The sequence below is a fragment of the Spea bombifrons genome, chromosome 6, assembly GCF_027358695.1.
Source record: "Spea bombifrons isolate aSpeBom1 chromosome 6, aSpeBom1.2.pri, whole genome shotgun sequence".
NCBI classification, from domain to species: domain Eukaryota; kingdom Metazoa; phylum Chordata; class Amphibia; order Anura; family Pelobatidae; genus Spea; species Spea bombifrons.
This window is the reverse complement of record NC_071092.1, coordinates 5,311,802-5,334,030: the sequence shown is the minus strand read 5'-3', so window position 1 is coordinate 5,334,030 and position 22,229 is coordinate 5,311,802. Positions and strand designations below refer to the sequence as shown.

The 22,229-nt window shown below is 43.7% G+C and overlaps 1 protein-coding gene across 3 annotated transcripts; it reads right to left on the bottom strand.

The window, feature by feature from the left end:
* Positions 1–387: 387 nt before the first annotated feature.
* On the bottom strand, positions 388–21,237 carry MTMR14 (myotubularin related protein 14). 3 transcript variants are annotated; one of them, XM_053469468.1, is made up of 19 exons: positions 21,053–21,237; positions 19,396–19,544; positions 17,579–17,687; positions 16,764–16,839; positions 16,452–16,509; positions 15,559–15,681; positions 15,126–15,199; positions 14,764–14,834; positions 13,435–13,509; positions 11,512–11,578; positions 11,098–11,183; positions 9,459–9,535; positions 8,931–8,967; positions 8,446–8,519; positions 7,580–7,638; positions 7,033–7,174; positions 6,176–6,385; positions 2,832–2,987; positions 389–896 (listed from the first exon to the last, which is right to left on the bottom strand). In XM_053469468.1, exons 1-19 carry the CDS (start codon positions 21,140–21,142, stop codon positions 716–718), a joined length of 1,914 nt encoding a protein of 637 aa, XP_053325443.1. In that variant the 5' UTR covers positions 21,143–21,237; the 3' UTR covers positions 389–715. The 3 variants fall into 3 exon arrangements, with proteins under 3 accessions (XP_053325445.1, XP_053325443.1, XP_053325444.1); XM_053469469.1 differs by having other exon boundaries at positions 390–896; positions 6,203–6,385; XM_053469470.1 differs by lacking the exon at positions 2,832–2,987 and having other exon boundaries at positions 388–896; positions 6,203–6,385.
* Positions 21,238–22,229: the final 992 nt, after the last annotated feature.

Below are 22,229 nucleotides of genomic sequence, written 5' to 3'. Positions count from 1 at the left end.
ATATCACAGCCCTTTACGGTGTTACAGGCCACAGGCTTCCATTTATCGGAGATCTGTTTGCTATGCGGGATCTCCTTGCTTTCAGCAATGAGAAAGAAATGAAAGCGCAGACATCTAAAGCTCTCGGGGCCAATCAGAATAGACCTTGGTAAATCCCTTTCTATCACAGATTTATAGAAACAAGCAGATAATTAAATGTCCGCATTGCTAATTACCCCGCTCCCACGTGTAACCCGGGGCATTCCAATCCATTGACGCCCCCCCTTGGGAACAGAAGAGGGAAATATTACATGCTTTGCCCTAAGCAACTCCATGCTGTCCACGGGAGCTTCACTGACCATTTGTTATTTAAGAGAATATGCATAATATTTAAGGCATTCGCCCCATTACTGTACATTTTAATATTAAACGATTCAGCCCTTTAAATCTGCCTTGGCTTAACTTCATCCATTTTTTGCATCCAAAGGTAGGACTGTTAAAGCTCCAGCGTTCCCTTTCTGATTCCTAACAGCAGAGCACCTTTTGAAACACGAGCAACGCGTCCCGGTTCAAAGATCTAAAGAAAAATATATAAAAAAATAATAATAATGTTGGAAATGCCAGAGGGAAGTCCAGACGAGGACCAGGGCCGTAGACCGCCCCCTTCGTAAGGCTTTTAAACAATCATTGTGAGTTGGACACATGGCTTTTAAATTCCTGGATCTCCGCCGCTACGTCACACGATGTTGCTGGGGCCCCTGAGTCCTACGCCCCGTGCAAACTGTTCCAAAAGGCCACCGATGGCTCCTGAGGGGCTCGCTGAGACAGACTTGAGGCCGATGGTGGAGCTGTAGGCGGACAGGAAGATGGAACGCACCGACTCCAGACGGGCCGCTCGCTCTGTTTGGGCCGGCAACCTACAACGAGAAAGCAAGAGTTAGCGATATGTAATTATATAAGGAACGGGAAACATCGCAACGCGTACGTTCCATAGGATAACCCCGAACGCTCGGGTATTAATCAGACTGATTCCGTAGGACGATGATTCCTGAGAAGCGTCTTTTCGTCACATCTGAAGCTGGTGTTCGGCGCAGAAGGAACTGAGAAGAGGGGTAAGAACCTGCTAGGAGCGGTGGGACTGGGGATGTTGCCCGGGGTCAGTCTTAGGACAGCAAGCCCGTAAATACATCACTGCCAAAGTATATAAAATAGAACTTTATGTTGCAAGTTATCATTCACACGCGCTTTCATACAATGGAATAAGAACAGGGAACATCATGAATAAGTAGTTTGGGGGGGTAACGGGTAGGAAGAAAACATCTTCATGTATTGTCCCGGGCTCTCAGAGTAAACAGGCAGGTCCTCAGGGTCACGCCGTCTGAAGCCGACTCCTTCATATTCTCCTCCGATGTAATGATATCTGAGCATCCCGACCGGTAGTTTTCTCACTGCTTTATCACAGCTGAAATACCTGCTTGAATACAGGTGGCTTCATTGACCTTCTGACAACTCCAGCCATAAGGACAGGTTTGTAAAGTTCTCAGGTTTGTAAAGTTCTCAGGTTTGTAAAGGTGGCCTGCAAGCTGCGGGGGGCATCATTTACTAACATCGCCAACTTAAAACAGATATAGGGGGTTTCATGAAATGAGCGTGTGAGACGGGTCACTAAACTGACCGTAATTTCAAGTAAAAGTTAACTTCTGGAATCCCCTGGGCTTCCATTTGTAGCCCCAGGTGTGATGCCACACGGGTTTCATGCTGAATTGCACCGGGCAGGGAAGTAACGTGACCCAGTATACTAGATAACAAGCCGCTCCAGTGACTCCCAGTGGAGACCCCCGTTCTTCGCTCCCCATCCTCCTGCCGCCTTGTATTTAAGCGGACTGTAAAGTGCTTGGAGTCGGAGCTGCACATTCCCGTTTTAATCCACCGTCCTCGGGATCCAATCCACTTTGAGGTGCGGATTCTCGGACGACTAATGGAATGGAATTGCAAGCAGCTGAGGAGGACGTGGTTGTTATTCCCCCAACGCGCATCCGGATACCGCCTGGATACGTCCGAGCGCCGACACGAGTTCCTTGGCTCCGAATACACCAGATAAAAAGCGCAGCACCGAGAATGAACCCGCGGTCCGCAGAGACATCGTTAGCCGAGCGCACTTCGCCAAATTGCTGGAGTGCTGACGATCACTCAAAGGCCAGGCGTTTATTTGCAGAGGCAGCTGCTCCACCGTCTCCCCAGCTGTCCGGAAAGTGCATGAATGAGCTGCTTTTTTTATTTTTTTTTAAATGTTAACGGAAGCAAAAAAAAAAAAAAAAAAACTCTTTGCCCAAATTGTCCATTCGCTGAGTTAGCGTTTCCCGGCGTTTCGAGTGTCTGAATTTAACATGCAAAGGGAAACTGAGGATGATGAGGGTCTGGGGACCCCCATCTAAAAGATTATTAATATGTAACAGGCACAAGTTTCAATATCTCAGGTTCTTGCTAATTAAAAATGGTCTTGGCCGAGCTAATGGACGACCAGGAATAATCTTACGAATGATCAGACTTCATCATATGTGTTCTTAAAACAAAAGCATAAACTAAATAATAAATATATATTATTGTCTTGGTTATGTTATGGTGGGCTTTAACAATCTGGCGGTGTACTGCGGGTTTTATGGCCGTGGTTAAGTTAATTTGACCATGATTTTTATAAAAACACAATGTTTTTTGGCATGTCTGTGTTCAATTAAGAATTATATGGTCTTTTTTTTTTTTATTCTGGACATTATGGATTACGCTTAAAGGCCATAGTGATCGTTTGTCCGGGGAGTGGACTTCTGAGCATCGGATATTCGGGATCCACTTACGGGCAACTGTTAGGGTGCTCATCAGGAAAGCTGAAGGGGAGAAATGCGCAGGCACTCAGGATTCCATGGTCATGAAAACTCCCACCCTCCGTTACCATCTGCCAACTGCCATAATCTGTAGAGACGGAAGATCCGGGCAGGGAGTTGTCGGTTGATCTGAGACGAAGAGAAAGAGGGGAGATGATGGAGTGAGAGTCTTCTACTGAATGACCTGTTCCCTTTAGGACTTCTGGAGATGACATTTATAGAAGACCTTCTGCCACCAGCGTGTCACCAACCGCAGACGATGCTGGACAATTAAGCTATACTGTACACCAAAAGGAGGCATGGAGAGGTTTGTAGAAGCCCACCACTGGATGGCCCAACGTGACCTTACAATGTCGAGGTCGGGCAAAGCCAAGGACCATGCAGGAACCGTGCAGAGAAAAGCAAGAACGACTCAACATAGCCCCCATCGCCCATAGAAAAGCGCATCACCAAGAGCCTTCAAGGTTAAAAAGGCACCAAGACCAGCATCCAAAAGCAGATTATACCAAACATACAATTGTGATTTAACAAGAAAACCAATCAAAGCCGGATTTTTGAAAAAGTGGAGGAAAAACTGGGTTAGGGTGGAAAAGTGAGCAGGTTAAAAAAAAAAGCCAAAAAATGAACAATAAAAAGCCATTAGATAAAAGTGAGAAGGGAACAGCATGCCCCAGTGTTAAACAGTCCAAAAGGGGTCAAATACAGCAGATTATTAGTACATAACGTTTAACGCATTTCTTACAATATCTGAAAACCTTGGAGAGCAAACGAGTGTCTTCAATACACAGGCGGTCATCGAATACATACAATCTGTTAAATATCAGGCGTGTGTACACATCGGCAACTGCATGCGTCCTGATTCCTCGCGATAACCTCAACACCTTCATGCAAGTATTTATTATCACATAAAGCAGCAGCTAGGGTGGTCTACCTCACTTATCAGGGGTGGCAGGTGGCTTCTACGTGTTGACGGAGTGATGTCTACCCCTCCTAGACTTAACACAGACCTCCTGAACCTCAACACCAATATGGCTTCAGGCCGCCCAATATTCCTGTTAAAGGGTAACCGATACCAAAAGCTCATCGCGACGCTCGGGCGGTAAAACAAACCCGGACTCAGTGCTTAAGGTCGATACAATGTAGCTGGGGTGTCTAAGCAGACCCCTTCTATAAACCCCCTAAAAAGTTGTATGGAGCAGCTTATTGGAGGAAATCGCGGCTAAGCAAAGTGTAAGCAGGTAACAGCCGAAACACCAAACGGGGAGGGGGGCTTTAACAGCGAGGACGCCCAACCATGGGGGCTTCTAATGATTCCAATGGATTTTAAGAAACTCTATCATTGAGGAGCTGAAATGCGCCTCTGTTGATGAACTATGGTTTCTATAACAACAACCTATCGGCGTTTGCTTTTGTGTCACATGACAAATACGAGCTCCCTGCAAAAATGGCATAATTAACGATTCATGATAAAGGCTGAGAATGGCGTTTCTAATGTATATATGAAATAATGTCTATATAAATACATGGAAAAACAGACAACTTTTACACGCTGGAGAGATTTTAAGGTTAATTGATAAATCATCTTCTAATTCAATCGCTTGAACGTTAAAAAAAGTTCCATGGAAGTCACTTTTGAGTGAATTTTAAAAACATCCATAATACTGAAGTCTTATAATTTCAGGAACATAACTTTTTATAGTAAAATCAGACTTTTTTCCCCGTTTTCAGCAGATGTTTAAATTTGTATATTTTAAAAGAAAACCCCGCTTGCTGTTGAAATTAAAATCTTTTACAAACTGTTCAGTGACTGCAAAATTCACTCCTTTCCTAATCTTCTGCATTCATTCACTATAAACCAGTTCACAATATATATATATATATAAATATGGAAAAGCCTGGGCCTTTCACATGTAAACGAGGGATTGTACAGCGAGGCAGATGCTGAGCGGGCAGATGGTGCGGCTTAAAACATTTACTCGGAGTGAAGCCCGAGAAATAACAGCAGAAGTCTATAAAAAGAAAATCATACGGTGTAGGGACGGTTCAAGCCACAAATATGCTTTTACTTCAATCATATATATATTATATTCACTACAGTTCAAACGTTAGGGGTCACTTAGAAACGCACATTTTGTGCATGGATCAGAAATACAGCCCAGACGGGGTTAATGCTGCAAATGACTATTGTAGCTGGAAACGGCTGATTTTTAATGGAATCTCTTCATACACGTACAGGAGTGATGGGAGTGATAAAGGGCCATTGGAACACAGGAGTGATGGGAGTGATGGGAGTGATAAAGGGCCGTTGGAACACAGGAGTGATGGGAGTGATCAAAGGGCCTCTGTACACCTATGAAGAGATTTAATTAAAAAAACAGCCGTTTCCAGCTACAATAGTCATTTACAACATTAACCCCGTCTGTGCTGGATTTCTGATCCATTTCATGTTATTTGAATGGACAAAATTAGGTTTTCTTTCAAAAACAGGGACATTTCTAAGTGACCCCAAACTTTATAACTGTCTATAAAACAGTGTGATAAAGTTTTAGCCACAGACCCCTACATACTGCTTTTCCTATAACGAGTCCATTAACAGATTAGTTTGCAGGCTCCAAAATTCATCTCCTGGAACAAGAATGACACAGAAAATACTTTACCGGCTGCACCGTAAACCAGGGAGGGGGGATTCAAGCCCCCCCCCGCTTATTGCCAACCTACTAAAAAGGGCAATAAGCGGAACCTGCCCCCTAAAAAAGTTTTCAGACCCCAAAAAGGACATTAATCTGAGAAGCATAAAAAAAGAAATATTAGTTTTGTAAGAGATGTGCGATCACTGCGCCCATATTAACCCTTTACACAAATCCCAGCATGCACCGGGACCATTACTTCAGATTGGCTGCTTTTTTTTGATGGTTTTTAAGCTAAGTAATTTTTTTTGCAAAAAAAAGGTGAAGTAGTCAGGAAAGAGGACGGGGAGATTTAAATTTTTTTCTACAATATGTAAATAAATAATAAAAATGGGTTTTCTTCTTAAAGCGCCGGTACTGTCAATACGCTAACCTAATATCATTTTGGTTGTGGGAATGTTTATCATCGTTCTTGTTGCCCCTGGGACTCATGTAGCACAGGTCTTAAAGACGGTCACTGATTTTATCTATCTACCCAACGCCTGAACGAGCGCATGGTTGGTCTGATTTTACCAATATGGCGGATACGAGACATAAACGCGGACAAGCCCTCTGGAATTACGCCGTCGCAGATCAGAGCCGCTCAGTTTGTTTGCATCGCGTAAACAACGAAAGCAAAGTTAAACGTACAAGAAAAATGCAGGACTCGTGTCCCACCTGCGTTGCGGCACCTCCAGGGGGCTGCTCCCGGCTCGCAGGAACAGCTCAGAGTGGTTTGAGGAAGACGAGCTGGAGGACTTCGCCTCCACGGAGACGGCCGGCTGGAAGAGTCTTTCCTCTGCGGAGGACGGCGTCCTGCTCCAGGCCACGGTTTGGGGAGAAGAGATATGGGTCCTTTTCCTGGGGGGGGGGACAAGTACACGCTCACCTTAAGTCTACTTTTAGTTCGCTTATCATTGTTTTGTTATAACGAGAATCTGCGGAAATAGCTATTCACTTTACAAAACATGCAGTTTCTCAAATAACTTAATATTTAAATTAGAACTTTCTAACACATAATGAACGGATTAAGGCAACACGAAGCATCCATCGCGGGGGCCGTATTTAGTAGGCTCAATCTTGGGACAGTATTGTATGAGCCAGAAAATGGATTTGATTTCTCCACATTTAGCATTTTACTCCAAGGAACGTTGTTTCTAAGTATAATCCAGTTCTACAATAGGCGCTACGAAATGATTCATTGTTTCTAACAGATATTCTTTACTGAAGGAATAAAATGTATCGAAATTGCGCATCAAAAGCTCACCCGGTTAAAGTATTTATGTACATACAAAAAAACCCCATATATCTCATATATTTTTACAGTTGCTTAAATGTACAACCTCGCTTACGTTGGTGGTGGTCTAGTTATCTTCCCTGACCCAAACCAGGACATAAAGTTACAGGACGACCGATGAACCGGCTTCCGAGTCGGGGGAATATTTACAGATTGTTATATTTACATATAATCTTAATCCTGAATCGTATCTGGTTTGTCGGGAATTTACCATACTGCCTGGCTCTGGGCTCCCGACGTCACGAAGTCCACAGCGGCGTCGGTGTTAAGGCTTCCGAAGGCGCCGGGTGAGTCTTCGGTTATCACCGAGAAGTCGCTGCTCAGGCTGGTAGCGCTGCCTCGATCCCTGCGCTCTGAACACAGACACAGCTTTAGGAGACGCTCCGACCCTTCACGGGCTTGAAGTTACAAAGACTTCATACGAGAAACGGAGAGTTGTTGGGAATGACTTTTGCACAGAACGCTAGAACGTCGGTACTCGGGTCGAGGCTCACTCCCTACTTACAGATGACTGTAACTCACACTCAGTGGGTCTCTTTGGGATTCGCACGAGCGAATGAAATGGAAATAGTTCCCCCAGGAGACATCTGCCGATCTGCTAACGTACATGCGGCAATTTGCAATAGGTGTCACTTATTCGACGGCAAATATGATAAAAAAAAAACTGCGTGAATTTCCCGATATCCCAATAACTCTCTATACATTGTTTGACAGGAGAGAAGATTTTAGGACAGGAGGATTATCGTGAAGCCACCTACTCAGCATACAGAAATCCTCCAGCGACACGGCGGCGTCTCGGGGCTGGGAGCTCTTCCGCCTGAACGGGGGGGAAACAAAATCAATGTTAGGGATTTAAAGTCTCTTAAAGTTACTGGGACTGCGGTTTAAGTACTAAAGGGTTTTATTCAAGAGATAATATTGAAATTAAAAATCCTAGAAGGGTGAGGGCTTGTTAAGCTTGGTTAACCCCTTGGGAGCCACAGGTGAGACACAACCCTGTGTCGCTTCAAGAGTTAATGCTGCATAAAACCTACCCAAGCACAAGATGTGACCAACGGTTGGCTAAATGTTCGTCAGTGTCACAACGTTATTTTTTTTTAACCCTTTAAGGCTAGAGGTCATAGTCTACAGCCGCCCAGTAGAAGTGGTAGAGGGTAATACAGTGAGGGTATTAAACATGCATGGGGTAGGCATTCGGCTCCTGAACCTAAACAGCAGAAGAAACAGGCAGACTAGAGGCGGGCCGAATGGGGCCGATCTGCTGGTAAATTCTTTCTTTCGAAGCTCTGAAATAGTCAAACCCACAACGGAGTTTAACCCCGGCATGCCAGAGCCAAGTCAGGCATTGGCTTTGGGATCTGCACAGGCAGCAAAGCCGTCTCCGGGGCTATTGCCCAATTTAATTGACCATACATTCTAGAAAGCTGGACCTTTTCCCCAACAATACCACTCATACACACACACACACACACACACACACCTCCATGCGCAGGCAGGTCCCGGGCGGGAATCCTTTCCAGATGAGAATAAATTAAATAAAAGTAGGCCGGGACACCGGAGGTTTCACGACCTCATTGATACCCCTGCGCTGGTTCTTTCTCCGTGCTATCGGGCGCACACTTACCGCACTTTCCTCCCAACCGAGGAGAACTCGTCCGAGGTGATGTGCTTCAAAAAATTGAAGCAGAAGAAAAAGATCTGGGTGGAGGGGAGAGAAAAAAAAAAGGAAAGGATGGGGGGAAAGGTTATTATTAACAATTCACAGCAGCACAGGGAAAATCAACACAATAACTATTGTTGTACACGGGGACATTTTCACTCCATGTGAATGAAGACGATAATGCGATGGAGGCATAAAATACCCAGCCGCAGGACACCTAAATTTCCCCCCCCCATTACTTGGCCCATCTGGACAAACCTACCAACGCTGGTCTCCTGCCATACAGTAAACTTAACAGCAACAGTCTTCTGATTTTTGAAATACGCCCAAACCGGGCAGATTTTGGGTAAAGTTGCTTAAAAAGGATATGTAGATGAAGTTGTATACTATTGCGGGTGGTTAAGTCACATCAATCAGAAGAACCGGACGCAGATAACCCAGAAGCTCACCTCTTCGCCTTTGCTAAGCCGGTCAACCAACATGTGCCTGGAATTGAAAACACATAATAAAGACTCACATGCGCAAACCCTTAATTAAAAGGGTCAAATGCATTAGGGTTTGGGATAAGGGGAGAAAAATATCTAGAAAATGTGATTGTTTCATAGAAAGTTTACCAATATACATACATAAATACATACATACATATATCATGTAGCACTCTACACTGAATCAGTTCCAAAGATGGTCTGGAGGCCGATACATTATAAAAAAAAAGTAAGAAATTGTGAGCATTTTAGAAATTATGCTGCTATGGCAAGAAAACCTTTCAACCTATATGATTCCCTGTTGTGTTGCCATTCTAATGAAGCATTCTCAGAAAAAAAAAAAAGATTGAGGAAATGTTTAGCGTAATCACATAATTCTTCCTGGGTTTGGGAACTTAAACGCTCCAGGGACCCTCTTTCCAACGTAATGCGTTGTTATAAAATTGTTATATTCAGCAGAGGGGGTGACTAACGACTTCTTGGAACACGCACCCGAAAAGGAACCAGTCGTACGCCACCGTCAGGTACAGAATCTCTGCCGGTTCCAGGCTGCTGTGAATCATCCCATCCTGCAAATGGATTTACAAGAGAAAAGCCCGTTATGGTCAGCGATGGGTAACCGTCAACAGCGTATATACAGCAGCATTTCCATAAAAACGAGCTTTAACCGCGCCAACGACTGGCTGCCCTTTTAATAAAGGGCATGAGGTCTGATCGGTAATAATACTAAGTATCTGCGTTGTGTTTGTGTCCGATAGAAGTGTGGAAACGCAGAGACACACATCAATCAATTGCATCTAATTCCCCGGGGTGCCCTGCCGAGACATTGTCGCAGATACCGGTACATTGGGTAAAAATTACCCATTTCATTCGGCGGCGGAGACAACGGCATTTCAATCGAAAATTAAATCATACGGGGTTAAGGAGATCTGGTATCCCAGGCGTAACCCTTTCACGGACAAGGTACACCGAAATATATATTAGAAAGTCCGGCAGATCGGAACAGACGCCCAACAGGGATAGGCGAAGGGTAGGTTGGCCGTGCATCTGAGAAGAAGGTAGATCTCGGAGGGGAAAGCTGAGAATTGCTTTACAACGGTAGATATTTATTCTATCAACTCTGACGATTCATACCGATTGATGAAATAGGAAAAAGCATTTAGATATATAGGAAAAAAGAATTGCGTGAAGACATAAAAGACGGCATAAGAGTTCTAATGCTAAGGGTCATACTGACCATTAAAATTGCAAAAGTTGGGGGGGGATACGTAAAATAGAAATTCTGTATAACCACTCAAAAACACATTCTGTATTGAATTTATAAAAGCTAAGAATGGGAGAATTTGGGATACGACACAGAAAACTAAATTATTATACTTTTCACGTCCCTTTTGATCACGTTCGCTGTGAAATTCTAGGCTCTTGAGAGATAAGCTGTGGGTTATTGAAGGGACACAAAACTAACTCCTAAAAACGATGTTTTCTACAGGGAATGGTATGAGAGCGTCAGCGTTCTAATTAAAATACGCTCATTTAATTAACTAGACTATGTTCCGGCCTAAAAACGTCCCCTAAAAGTCCTAAATTTTCCACTGAAGATTTTCTCTGAAAAGCTTATGGTTTCATCAGCCGTACTTTTCCCAAACCGGACAATTTTCAGGCTGTTTCGAGAGCGTGTAGAATTCTGAAATCACAGCATGCGAACGCGAGGTTTCAGAGGAAATTAATTCAGACCGAGAAATTCGCTCTGCAGCACAGCACGCCGAAAATCTTTACAGGATTTCTCTTGGATTCGACCAGGACATACATTATGTTTTAGAAAGCTTTGTAAAGGAAAAAAAAAAAGTGTTACAAAAGCAGAACAAAAGCTAAAAATGAAAATTCTCAATGGTCTCCTGTTTCTTAAAGTTTGGCCAGTGACATGATAATATAAAAAAAGCTGAATTATTATTATTATTATTATTCATTTTTATGATTATTTATTATAATAAATAATTTGTATTATTTTATTATTATATATTTTAATTTATTATAATAAAATAATTATAAAAATGAATAATAATAAATAATAATAATAATAATACGGTACGGATTCCACCAACGCAACCAGCAGGGTATAAATTCCACTTACGGCCCAAAGAGAGAGCCTCAGAAGAGAAATAAACAGAGGAGTGCGATCCCAGCCCGAAATGCAGTGCACCAACAGCCCGCTGTTATCTGTACAAGGCAAGCAGAAGAAGAAAAGGTTAATTAATGGCAAAAAAAGGTTAAAAAATGCAATTAAATATACATACTTATTGCAAACCATGATAGAAGCCAATGGCTGGTCTAAGGTCTTTACACAAAGTTGCCATACTATGTGTAGATGGGGTTAAAATGTATTTTTTTGTTCCTTTTGCATGACTGTAAAGGTTTAGTGCTGATCATACTGCCTCGATGAGAAAATAGCTCCTCTTACTCAGTGCACTCAATTCAGAGTAAATAGGACCCATTGGCATGTAAAATATGCGGTAAGTGATACGATGGAAGGAAATTGAACCCTTACCGTCACCGTTAATGATGTGGATGAGCAGCTTTAGGTAATTCTGAGTTTGCTTCACCAAGTCCCATCTCTGAAATAGAAAGACACAGAAATGAGGGAAATGGACTCATAACGGTAATAATGGCTGGGATTCAGACAGGTGGACAATATATAATATATAAATATTTTTTTACCAAACTGATCTTCCTCCGATAGCTATATATATATATAAAACCTTCGGATATAAGCGACACCACCTTGAGCAATCAAACAAAAAACGCACAAAAACTATATAGTATGTGTTTTAAAATATAAAAAAAACTTCTGTTAATTGTTACTTGTTTAAACCCAAAACTCTACTTATAAAGTAAGTATTAGAGTTCAGAAATAGGTCTGGCCTATTTTTTTTTTAATGATTTATTTAAATCTAAGCAGGAATTATTTTCCGTCAGCTTCCTGCTATTTAAAAGATAATTGTTTATAAGGGTTGGTGTGATTATATATATATATATAATATAATATAATATAAATATAATGTATGTGTGGCTTTTCTTGCCAAATACTAAGTAACCAACCATGGATTTACGGACTCAGCAAAAGTCGATATAAGTATAGGAATTTCCCCATTCACAGAACCATAAGGAAGCCCCTGAGCCGCGGGAAAGCTCTCATGCCCATCGCTCTGCCGCAGACCTGCTGTGCTTTGGCTTATTTCAGACGTCATTGTCCTCGCCGGAAGACGCAAAAGCATGCACTCCGTGGCTTCATTTGAAAGGACGCACGGGGTTCACGATAAACACGTTACCTGCCGCTGCAGAATATTATAACTTTTCATCTCTCTCCATTCCCTTAATACTCTAAACGCAACAAGAGCCGGAAGAACAGCAAGATGTCAAAAGCCCTGCCGGCAGCGAATCAGGCTTAGAAAGTAATAATTAGAGGAAAACAAGAAGAAAAGCTGGATTTTAGATTTGCGGACGCCACAAATAAGTCCGTCAGCGTGGAATTAGAAAACGCGTTTAAAAGGCGACACGGCAGAACGCAAAGAACGCCGGTAATCTAACCGTCCCTTCTAAGGAGGATTTGCACCAATCTTAAAAATGGTTACAAAACCGTAGAATCTAAAAAAGGTTAAATTGTCCTCAAGACTAGTGGGGGGGGGATTGTATGATTTATATATAATAATAAAAAAAAAGGGGGAGAGCAGATTGCTTCCCAGGAGGCAAAAAAGGCCTGTGTGAAACCAGCTGCAATTAGGCTTAGCTAAGCAAAAGCCATTAATATAACGTGCCTGCGGCGGTTCCTGCGGTGCTCTGACCCATTTTCCGGAGCCGCGCGCTGAACAGCAAGCGCTTTCCTCGCCGAGTAACACCGAGGCTGCGTGTTAAGGAGCAAAAGCCGCTGAATCGGGACGCGGAGCATTATTTAAGACCCGACTGTGTCTTCCTTGGCTGAATTTTGCCTGCAGGGGAGGGGGGGGGAATACATTGATAGTACGGGGTATTACTAGAACGTGCCACGCGAGCCACGCGGCGCCGCTTATAAGATCGTTACTGCAATAGCAAAGCCACGGTGAGAACGGACATGAACGGGGTTTAGAAATGGCTGGATATATGATCATCCACTATAAGGAAGTACTGGTTCTGGTTCTGGTCCGGAGGGCAACAGGGATGTAACTGAATATCCACCCGCCAAAGCTCCGTGTGTCAGCTCCGGCCCCTGGGCCCCTACAAGGAGCAAGACGGGAGGCGAAGTCTTGGGAATTATTGGGGGGATCACAATTAATTAGAGGCTGCCCAGCGAGCTCATGGCTGCTCTTCATGGCTTCTCTACTCTCCGTTTACTGGGTAGACGAATCCAAGACTACAGATAGAACAACACAAACCCTGTGAGTGTAAGCAGTCCGCACTGGCCCTCTGGGTGCTTTATATGACATATGTCACTGACCTGATATTCCCTCCAGTCGATGTTCAGATGCCTGGACAGGGTGGTTGGAATATTCAGTGGCGCATCAACGTAATCCTGAAAAAGAGCAACGAGAGGTAATTTTATGCGGAAGACGTCACATCCCAGGCTGTGTGTTACCCAAACGCTTATACCAACGACATACTTTCTGCGGCCCTTTACAAACCACGCGTCGTAAATGCAAACTGCTCTTCCCGTTAAATCCCAGACGTATTTCATGAAAGCTGTGCAAATCTAGCCAAGACTTTCAGCATTCGGGGAAGGAAAGCAGGCACCAGGGACGACGAGCATCATCTATGTTAATTGAGCAAATAATATTTGGGCCACGGGGAGTAGGCGGTGATTGCATCTGAACAAACAATCAAATTGGAATTTTCTTGCCATGAAGGATAAAAATGATTGATAATCCTGCGTTTTTAGCAATTTGTTAACCATGACATCTTTTTTCTTTTTTTTTTTTGCTGCTGCAGATGAGCGTTCATTTTCCGAGAATGGAAATTTAGATCGTCTATAATGACGCCAATCATGCATTCGGGAAAAGTGCAAAGCTCCAGAAGCTACGTACTGCAACTCCTACCATAATCAGCCAGCAGCCAGGTCCCAGGGGATACACGGTAATCTCACACGGATTATTATACGACCCACGTTAATAAAAGACATTTCTGACAAGCTAGGATAACCAGCCAGCGGGAGCGGTGAGCCATGTGCTCGTCACAATCAATACTGGGAAATGGGATTCCCTGCAGCACGGTACATGCGCAGGATGACATGCGCAGCCCGCAGACATGGGGATTCCCAAGAAACAGGCCACTCTGCGGGGTCGGATGAAGAAATACGTCGGGATGACACAGAAGAGTGGATACGGCTGTCCCGTTGACAATACAGTAAAGCAGGTCAGCGTGTTTCTATAGCAGTTGGCTCGAGTGTTGGTTATTCATCTAAAGTAACACCTCGTTTGACTCCAACCAAAGGCACATTACAGCCCTTCCACATCTATACCGCCCAGCCCCGCTATACCCTGCCTCCTGCGCATGCTGGCAGCCGAACTCCTCTCTGCCAGTGTCCTGATTGCGCTGAGCAGACAATCAGACACCTCCTGGTTGCAATCTTTCTACAGCTATTTCATTGTGACTAGCGAAATGGTCCTATAATGGTCACAGCAACCTGGCCATGAACTTTAAACACTACGCATAGAGCCGCCTCGCCAGCCCCGTATGCACCCTGTGCAGTAAAATGCAGTGTCGCTTAATCCGCTCCCCAGCAGACGAGGCACTTTGCCCTTTATAGCGAAGACGCAGACATCAGCGTTACCTGTTTCCAGTTAAATACCAGCCCTTCTGCTGAATAATCCCGATCTTTGTACTCTTTAAAAAATTCACAGCCTGGGAAGACAGAAAGTAGCGCAATAGAGGAGATCAAGTGATTAGTGTTGGTTCAAAACAACTCAAACTTGGACTTCTTTAAAGCCATAGACATTAACACTAATACTTTAAAAGGTTGGGGTCCCAAATGTTATCAAATTTAAATAGTCACTAGTCAAGATGTAACTGTTCCACCATACGACTTAGCCTGCAGCCCGTTATCCAATATTAGGGATTTAACTACTTAATAATGGGAAGCAGATATTGTTTTACCTCCTCGATTCAGCATAAAAAAAGAATATCAGGATCTACCTGGATAAGGAACCGACAACAATGTGAAGTCCGCGTAGCGCTGGGCCTTATCCACTTTTTCAGAAGAGGTCACGCTGAAAGAGGGGAAATAAATCATAGATTACATTTAGAAAGGACCGGGGGTTTTCATTATACCATATAAAGAATTATGCAGATAGACACTATACTTTTTATTAAATTATTTCTTTGGATAATAATTCAGTACCTTTTGTTTATGATGATTAATCTTAATGATTAATCTTGAAAATTTTACTTTTTAATTAATTAACCTTGAAAAATATAACTCTTTACCCACAAAAAAAAAAAGATTTAAACTCACTTTCTTGCAGCCCATTTGTTAAGAACCCTGTATATTACTCACGATAAATTCAAAATATCGCCGATCTAGCAGAACATTTCTGAGCGACAAAAAACGGAAATCGGTTGCACTCACTTTAATCCAAACTTCACCTTTTTGTTTTCGACCATTAGGTCACAGATGTATCTGATTGAGAGGTAACGTAACAACTTAATGTCGTGGCCTCTGACTTTGTCAAATAGCTGAGAATCCCCGTTTCTGAAATAGTAAAATGTCAGGAAGTTAGTTTGTATCCCATGTTAAAATATGTTTCATTATGTAGATCCTTCTCACCCAAACAACCATAGAAATGTATGTATATATACATACATACATACACGCACTACTGTTTAAAAGTTTGGGGTCACTTAGCAATTTCCATGTTTTTGAGAGAAAAGCCAATTTTGTCCATTTAAATAACATGAAATGGATCAGAAATCCAGCGCAGACGGGGTTAATGTTGGAAATGACTATTGTAGCCAGAAATGGCTGATTTTTAATGGAATCTCTTCATAGGCGTACAGAGGCCCTTTATCACTCCCATCACTCCTGTGTTCCAATGGCCCTTTATCACTCCCATCACTCCTGGGTTCCAATGGCCCTTTATCACTCCCATCTCTCCTGTGTTCCAATGGCCCTTTATCACTCCCATCACTCCTGTGTTCCAATGGCACGTTGTGTTCGCTGACCCCAGTTAAAGTTTAAAAGGCTAATTGCTCGTTAGAAACCCTTTTGCGATTCTGTTATATCCAGAAATGTCCTTGTTTTCCATGAAAACAGCTGAGCGACCCCAAACTTTTGAACAGTAGTGTAGATCTTAACGTATGGTTAGGTAGGAATTAAAAACTTTCTGAATATACAAATGAAAGTGCAAGGAAAGGAAATACTGGAAAAACTTAAGTATTCTGGAGACCGATCCAAGACCAAGTACACGCGTTACACGCGTGTGTAAGCTGTTTTCACACAGAAGGCTATGGATTCATACAGACCTGGCCGCCACATCGTCCTCTGCGACTTCGGATTCTGCCCAGGCGTCGTCTGAGCCCCCTGCGGGAGACGGAGGTTTATCAGCCGATGTTCAGTTTCCAATGTCATAAACCCAAAACCCGATCACTGCTCAGCTGGGCCAAGTGGGGTGCTGAGCTTGGGCCCTATTTAGAGCCAAGTGGACTCACCCTGTTTTAACTATATAACTAGCAGACGTATTTATACGATTGCCATCGACCTCTTAACCTGATCGGGTTTCGCTGCGAAGCTGGTGAAATCTTTGGCTCGCGCCATGAACACCCTCCGGTTAATACCTGAGAAAATGTAATTATAGCCAGTCCTTCCGTACAGTTCCCCCCATCCTGCCAGGGTAGCGGACCTGCAAATGTGCTGAAAGAATGAAAAAAAGGACAATAAGTGATATGCACACTTTAAAAATATGTAAACCTTGTAACGGAGAGCTACGTATTAAAGCCGCATAGGACAGTGCTCCTATTGAAGTTAAAGGGAGCACTTTTAGCGCAAGCGCATGGCGGATGCAGATCACAAAGAGCCGGTAGAGGCGAGGGAATAATGCAAATACTTATGGGGGTTCTGATCAATCCCTCCATGCGCTTGGGGAAAAGAAAGGTTAAAAGGGGCACTGGGATTATAAAATGCATTAAAATGCATATAATGGCTGAGCTGCTTTAAGTTATAATTTATCCACGGACAGGGGCGAGACCGGTGTCAAGGAATCTCTTACTACACAGGGCAGATTATGAAATATTTTCATTCATTACCAAAGAGTCATCGGGGCGTGGGCTCAGTTACATGCAATTACTGTCTAAAGTTAGAAAATGAAGCCACGTGGACGGACTGCTTCGCAATCAATAAATCCAAATAGCTGAAGTATGAGGTCTTAATAAAAAACATTATTTAAAAAAAAATATGGAAAATATGTTATGCTTAGAATAGAAAATAAAATATTAACCCTTTTCAGGGGCAGGGAACTGTAAATGTGAGTTATATGTATGTAGACAAGGAGCCCGAGAGACAAGAAGCAAAGACAGACTGTCTCGGCTAAGCATGCTGGGAGTTGTAGAAAGCAGAAGCGGTCTAGTGGCGTCGGGGAATTAGTCGCTGTTACCTTTCCCTTGTACAGGATAACGGGACAGGCGAAGCGCCCTCGGCAGCGGGCCATCTTGCTGCGGTTGACGAGATCCTGCAGTTTGCTGACCTGTACGGTGCTCTCGTACCTGTAACGGGGATCCCAGGGAAAGGCGTTTAGGTGACAGCCGGCGTCTGAAAGCTGAACCCTAATATTCACAGACATAAAGGCTGCCGTGAAAGGGCCGACGTTCTGAGAAGGTGTAGGGGGTCAGTGCTCCCCCCAGGCGTTCTAAGACACGTATTAGTGCTTAAGGGCTTTAGGGGCTGCCCAGCTGTTCCGGTGCAATATCTGAAGGCTACAGAACCACCTCTTAAAATGACCCACTTTACTCCAAAAAGGATCACAGAGATCATTTAAAATCTAGGCGCATATACTGAAAATCATATCGCCTGCGCACCTGCAACGCGATCTCGGGGGGTGAACTAGAGATTTAAATCTAGAGACTCTATCGCATTTATCGTGTGTCATTATGCATACAAAGGGGTGAAATACTTAGCAACTTCAGAGTTTACCCAACGGATTATCCCCGCGTGTCGCTGCATGGAGACTAATCCTAACGTGACAAATACGAGATAACAAGAGCTTTGCGGATGAGACGCGCGTTCTGAACGGGACTACGGATCCATAGCTAGAAGAATGCTGCCCCCTAGCTGCACGCTGAGGCATCGCAGCAACGATCCGTCGGGGAATTACTGACAACACGGCGTTCACTTGAGAATCTATCCATCCCCCCCCCCAGAGACTGGCGTAACCCCCCCATAGAATCTGGATCGACAGCGCTGATGATTCACGGGATGGAAATTAAATTCCTTGATATAATTGGCAATTTTGGCTTTTGTTTTCAAGCCTCTTAAGATTCTAATCAGAAGGGTTTGGGAATAATTTCTCCTGTTGCTATAGTAACAGAGCACATAGGGCAAGGTACCACGTGACGGCAGAAAAGCGAGCCGACCGGACAGAGAGAATTAGAACCGCGGCGTAATTAGATTCCCATGATTTATGATGGTTTTGTTATTAGCTACATGAAAAATCCATTTTAAAGGCGCTGATCCAACGACGAGTCACATGATCCAGCGCCGAGTCCTGCGGTGTTAATGCTGACTTTACATTAACACCTATACTGCCATAAAACATGGAATCTGCCAGCAGATCAGACTTATTCAGCCCCGTCTAGTCTGCCTCAACCCAAAACGTCATCAGTCCTTAATGGCATTCAGCAGCCATATGCCTATCCCATGCATGATTAAATCCCCTCACTGTATTACCCTCTACCACTTCTGCTGGGAGGAAGCTCCACTTATCTACCAACCTGCCAGTAAAACAGTACATTGCGTTTATTTATATAGCGCCAACAGGTTCCGTAGCACTTAACAATCAAGAGTTTGTAGGATGAATTTCAAATCACAAACAAAAGCAAACTGATACAAAAGTAGAATCTAGGGAAGCGGAACCCAGCCCTAAACTCACTGAACCGTCTTACGGAGGATATGTCATCTCGACTCTTGCAGAACTACAACAAGAAATCCTTCCTTTAACCAGCCGGAGCAGCGGAGAACGTCTTAACCGATACACGGGGCGCAAACAATAAGTGCAGCCGAGCCCGGCGGATTCTGGATCGCGGCAGAAAATGGTTATTTTGGAGTGGATTTTTGGTTTCCGCTGCAACAAAGGCAGCGTTGGGACCAAAAAAAAGATTATTGGACTCTATACAATAACTAAAAAGAATGAGCGACAGACAGACAATGTACTTTTCCTTCTCCCCCCGTTAAACATCTCAGCGAGTGTCCACTCACATGTTTTTGTCCTCCTCTGTGCTCTCGTACTCCATGAATACAATCTGCCGGGGGTAATGGCTGCACAGCTCCCCATTTGCGTTTTGAATGACGCTGTAGCAGTAGTCTTTGCCGAAAAGCTCCAGGCAGCGCCTCTCGATCCTGTCAGCCTACGATGCGGAAGAAGAGCCGTTACTGAAGAAGCCCCCGTTACTCGTGCAAAGACCCCCGTTACTCGTGCAAAGCCCAGCGCCGCTTTTCTCCATGTAGATTTGATTTTGTTTTTTATAAACTATATAAACCTACCTGAATATCTTCCATAAGATGACATTAAAGGGACAGTTTATTTACTGCCCCCCGACAGCCCGTGCCGGAGCCGACTGGCGGAAAGTACATGACTTACAAGGAGAAGTCTTTGGCCGGACACATCTCCTGCATGGCACTTAGCTGCGTATGGGGGATTCTGAAGATGGGGTCACCATGAAAGTTTAAAGGGACCACGCAGTTACCATATGATGGCTGGAATGTCCCTTTAAATACGGATTTAGCGATTTAGCTTCTTTGCCATGTTTTCCTACTGTTCTTGGCAAACGTATATCACGTGATCAGAGATCAAGCAGCCGTGTACTGGTTACAACGTTAAAAACAGACATTAATTACAATGTACTTTAATCTCCCAAAACAACAAACTTATTCTTCATATAAAAAAAACACAAACTGCTGGGATTTTGCAATTTAAAAAAAACCATCTGCAAATGAAATAGATTTTCCATCACGTGGCACGAAATCTGTAGGTTTTCTTTCACTTCCCCTATCTAAAAATGTATATTTTCAAGTTACTGAACTTCTTCACCTGTCAAGGAGTGTTTTTTTGCCGTAAATATAGATTTCCGTAGCGCCGCTGACAGCCCCTACATTCAAAGGGTCTGACAGAACTAGAACCGACCGACTAAGACGAGCCGAGACTCTGGGTAACCAGGGCCCGGCTCGCAGAGCTTACACTCTAGTCAAACAGTAAACAGCGCATCGAGATTGCGATCTCAGATTACGGCCGAATACGCTGAGCTTCTCTCACTTCCCTCATTTTACATTTTATTTTCCGTTTCCCTCGCTGTGGTGAGGAAAGTACAGATTAGCCGACCGGGACATCCGCCGGTGGCCGTGGCACTCCCATACCTCGTTACATTGGGTACGCAAATGTCACGGGATGAAGTATACACTACCCAGCCAGCGGGCATACTTACAGTACATTATATATATATATATATGGTAATGACAGGGTTAACGCACTGGTATTATGTTAACAGTCACACGCACAATGAGCACATTATTAAAGTGTAAGCTCTTGGGAACAGAGCTCTGAATAGCACTAAATGTAAAGGCTCTGTATCAATGTATTATACATTGTACGGCTCTGTGTGGTTCTACGAAATATTGTGGTTCCCTAATAACAACAACAACAACAACAACAGCAGCAATAAATAATAATAATGACAGCGTCAGCCCGGTTGGTAGGGGCTCGGGAAGCTGTAATGCTGCTGCAGTGACAGCGGAGGGCGCCGTTGCATACATTCCCATCTCAGTCTCCTATTCCCGGTGTGCAGTCTCTTCCTCCGGTACCGGCTCCGCTTCCCCACTCTCCCTCCCCCCGCTCTGAGGCCGGTACCGAGCCTCTCACCTTTGGACTGGGATCCTTGGCTCGGAATTGCGCCCGGGAGAACTCCTCCAGCAGCTCCGCCAGCCCATCGGAGCGGCCCAGTTCATCCATACCGGCCCCCGGGTCACAGGGCGCGGCCCATCACAAAACCGGATCACCGGGACCTGTCTGACAGGACATCCGCAGCTCCTTGGCGCCCCGGTGACGTTCCTGACAGCTGTCACGCGCGCGCACTGATGATGTCAGAGGCGCAGTACTGCCGCCATGTTGGTGGTGGAAGGCGCTTAGTTTGCTGTGGTAACTTGTGCAATATACTGGCTGGCTGTATGAATGTCATTTGAAGGTGGCTGCCATGCACACATGTTCCTTCTATTGCAATGCTGAAATATATGCCATATTATTTGCTAATATTACAGTAATCCTAAACTCTCTACCCCATACCTGCTCAGTGTCCCTATTTCAGAGACTCAGTCCCTCTTTGGCACCCAAATCTCTGTGTCCTTTTTTTCTAGGAGCTCAGAATATTTGCTGGGTATGAGGGCACCACAGGGTTCTACAGCCCTAAAAGTCATAATAATACACCATATACTGGTCTAGATTCATGTCAAATATTGAGATGACTATATTTAATTTCGCTTATTAAAAAAAATCCAAAATACTTTAAAAGAACGTACAAACTTAGGCTAATGCATTCTGGGAAATTAAAAAAAAAAGCAGAAGAGACCGCTACTATGATATTAATAATTAGGATTCTGTAAAAATATGTGTAACTAAAAATTATTCGTAACTCGCAAGTGTTTAAAAAAAAATAAGAAATAGGTTTTTATATGATTTATTGATTTTTTTTTTTGCTATTCACCCTTTGTCGAATTTTGTGTATACAATGCCGGCAGTGTGTGAAATGACACTGAGATGTGTACGCGATCGCAAGTGAGATATTCCCTGTACAGAGATGAAATGGGGGGGGGTAATTAAATTGCCTGGAAAGAACAAGATACTTCAGAGGGGGTAAAACCTACGTTATCATTTTCAGTACCGCCAACTCTTAGAAAGAAAGGAGAAAAAAAAAAAACATACAAAAAAGCTGATGCGACGTGTCTGGTTTTATTATGCATCAATGAACTTAATAACATTTGATATGTCTTTATACTCTTCGGAGGAGATGTGTCCATTGGAGCTTTTACTTAATCATGTTTGT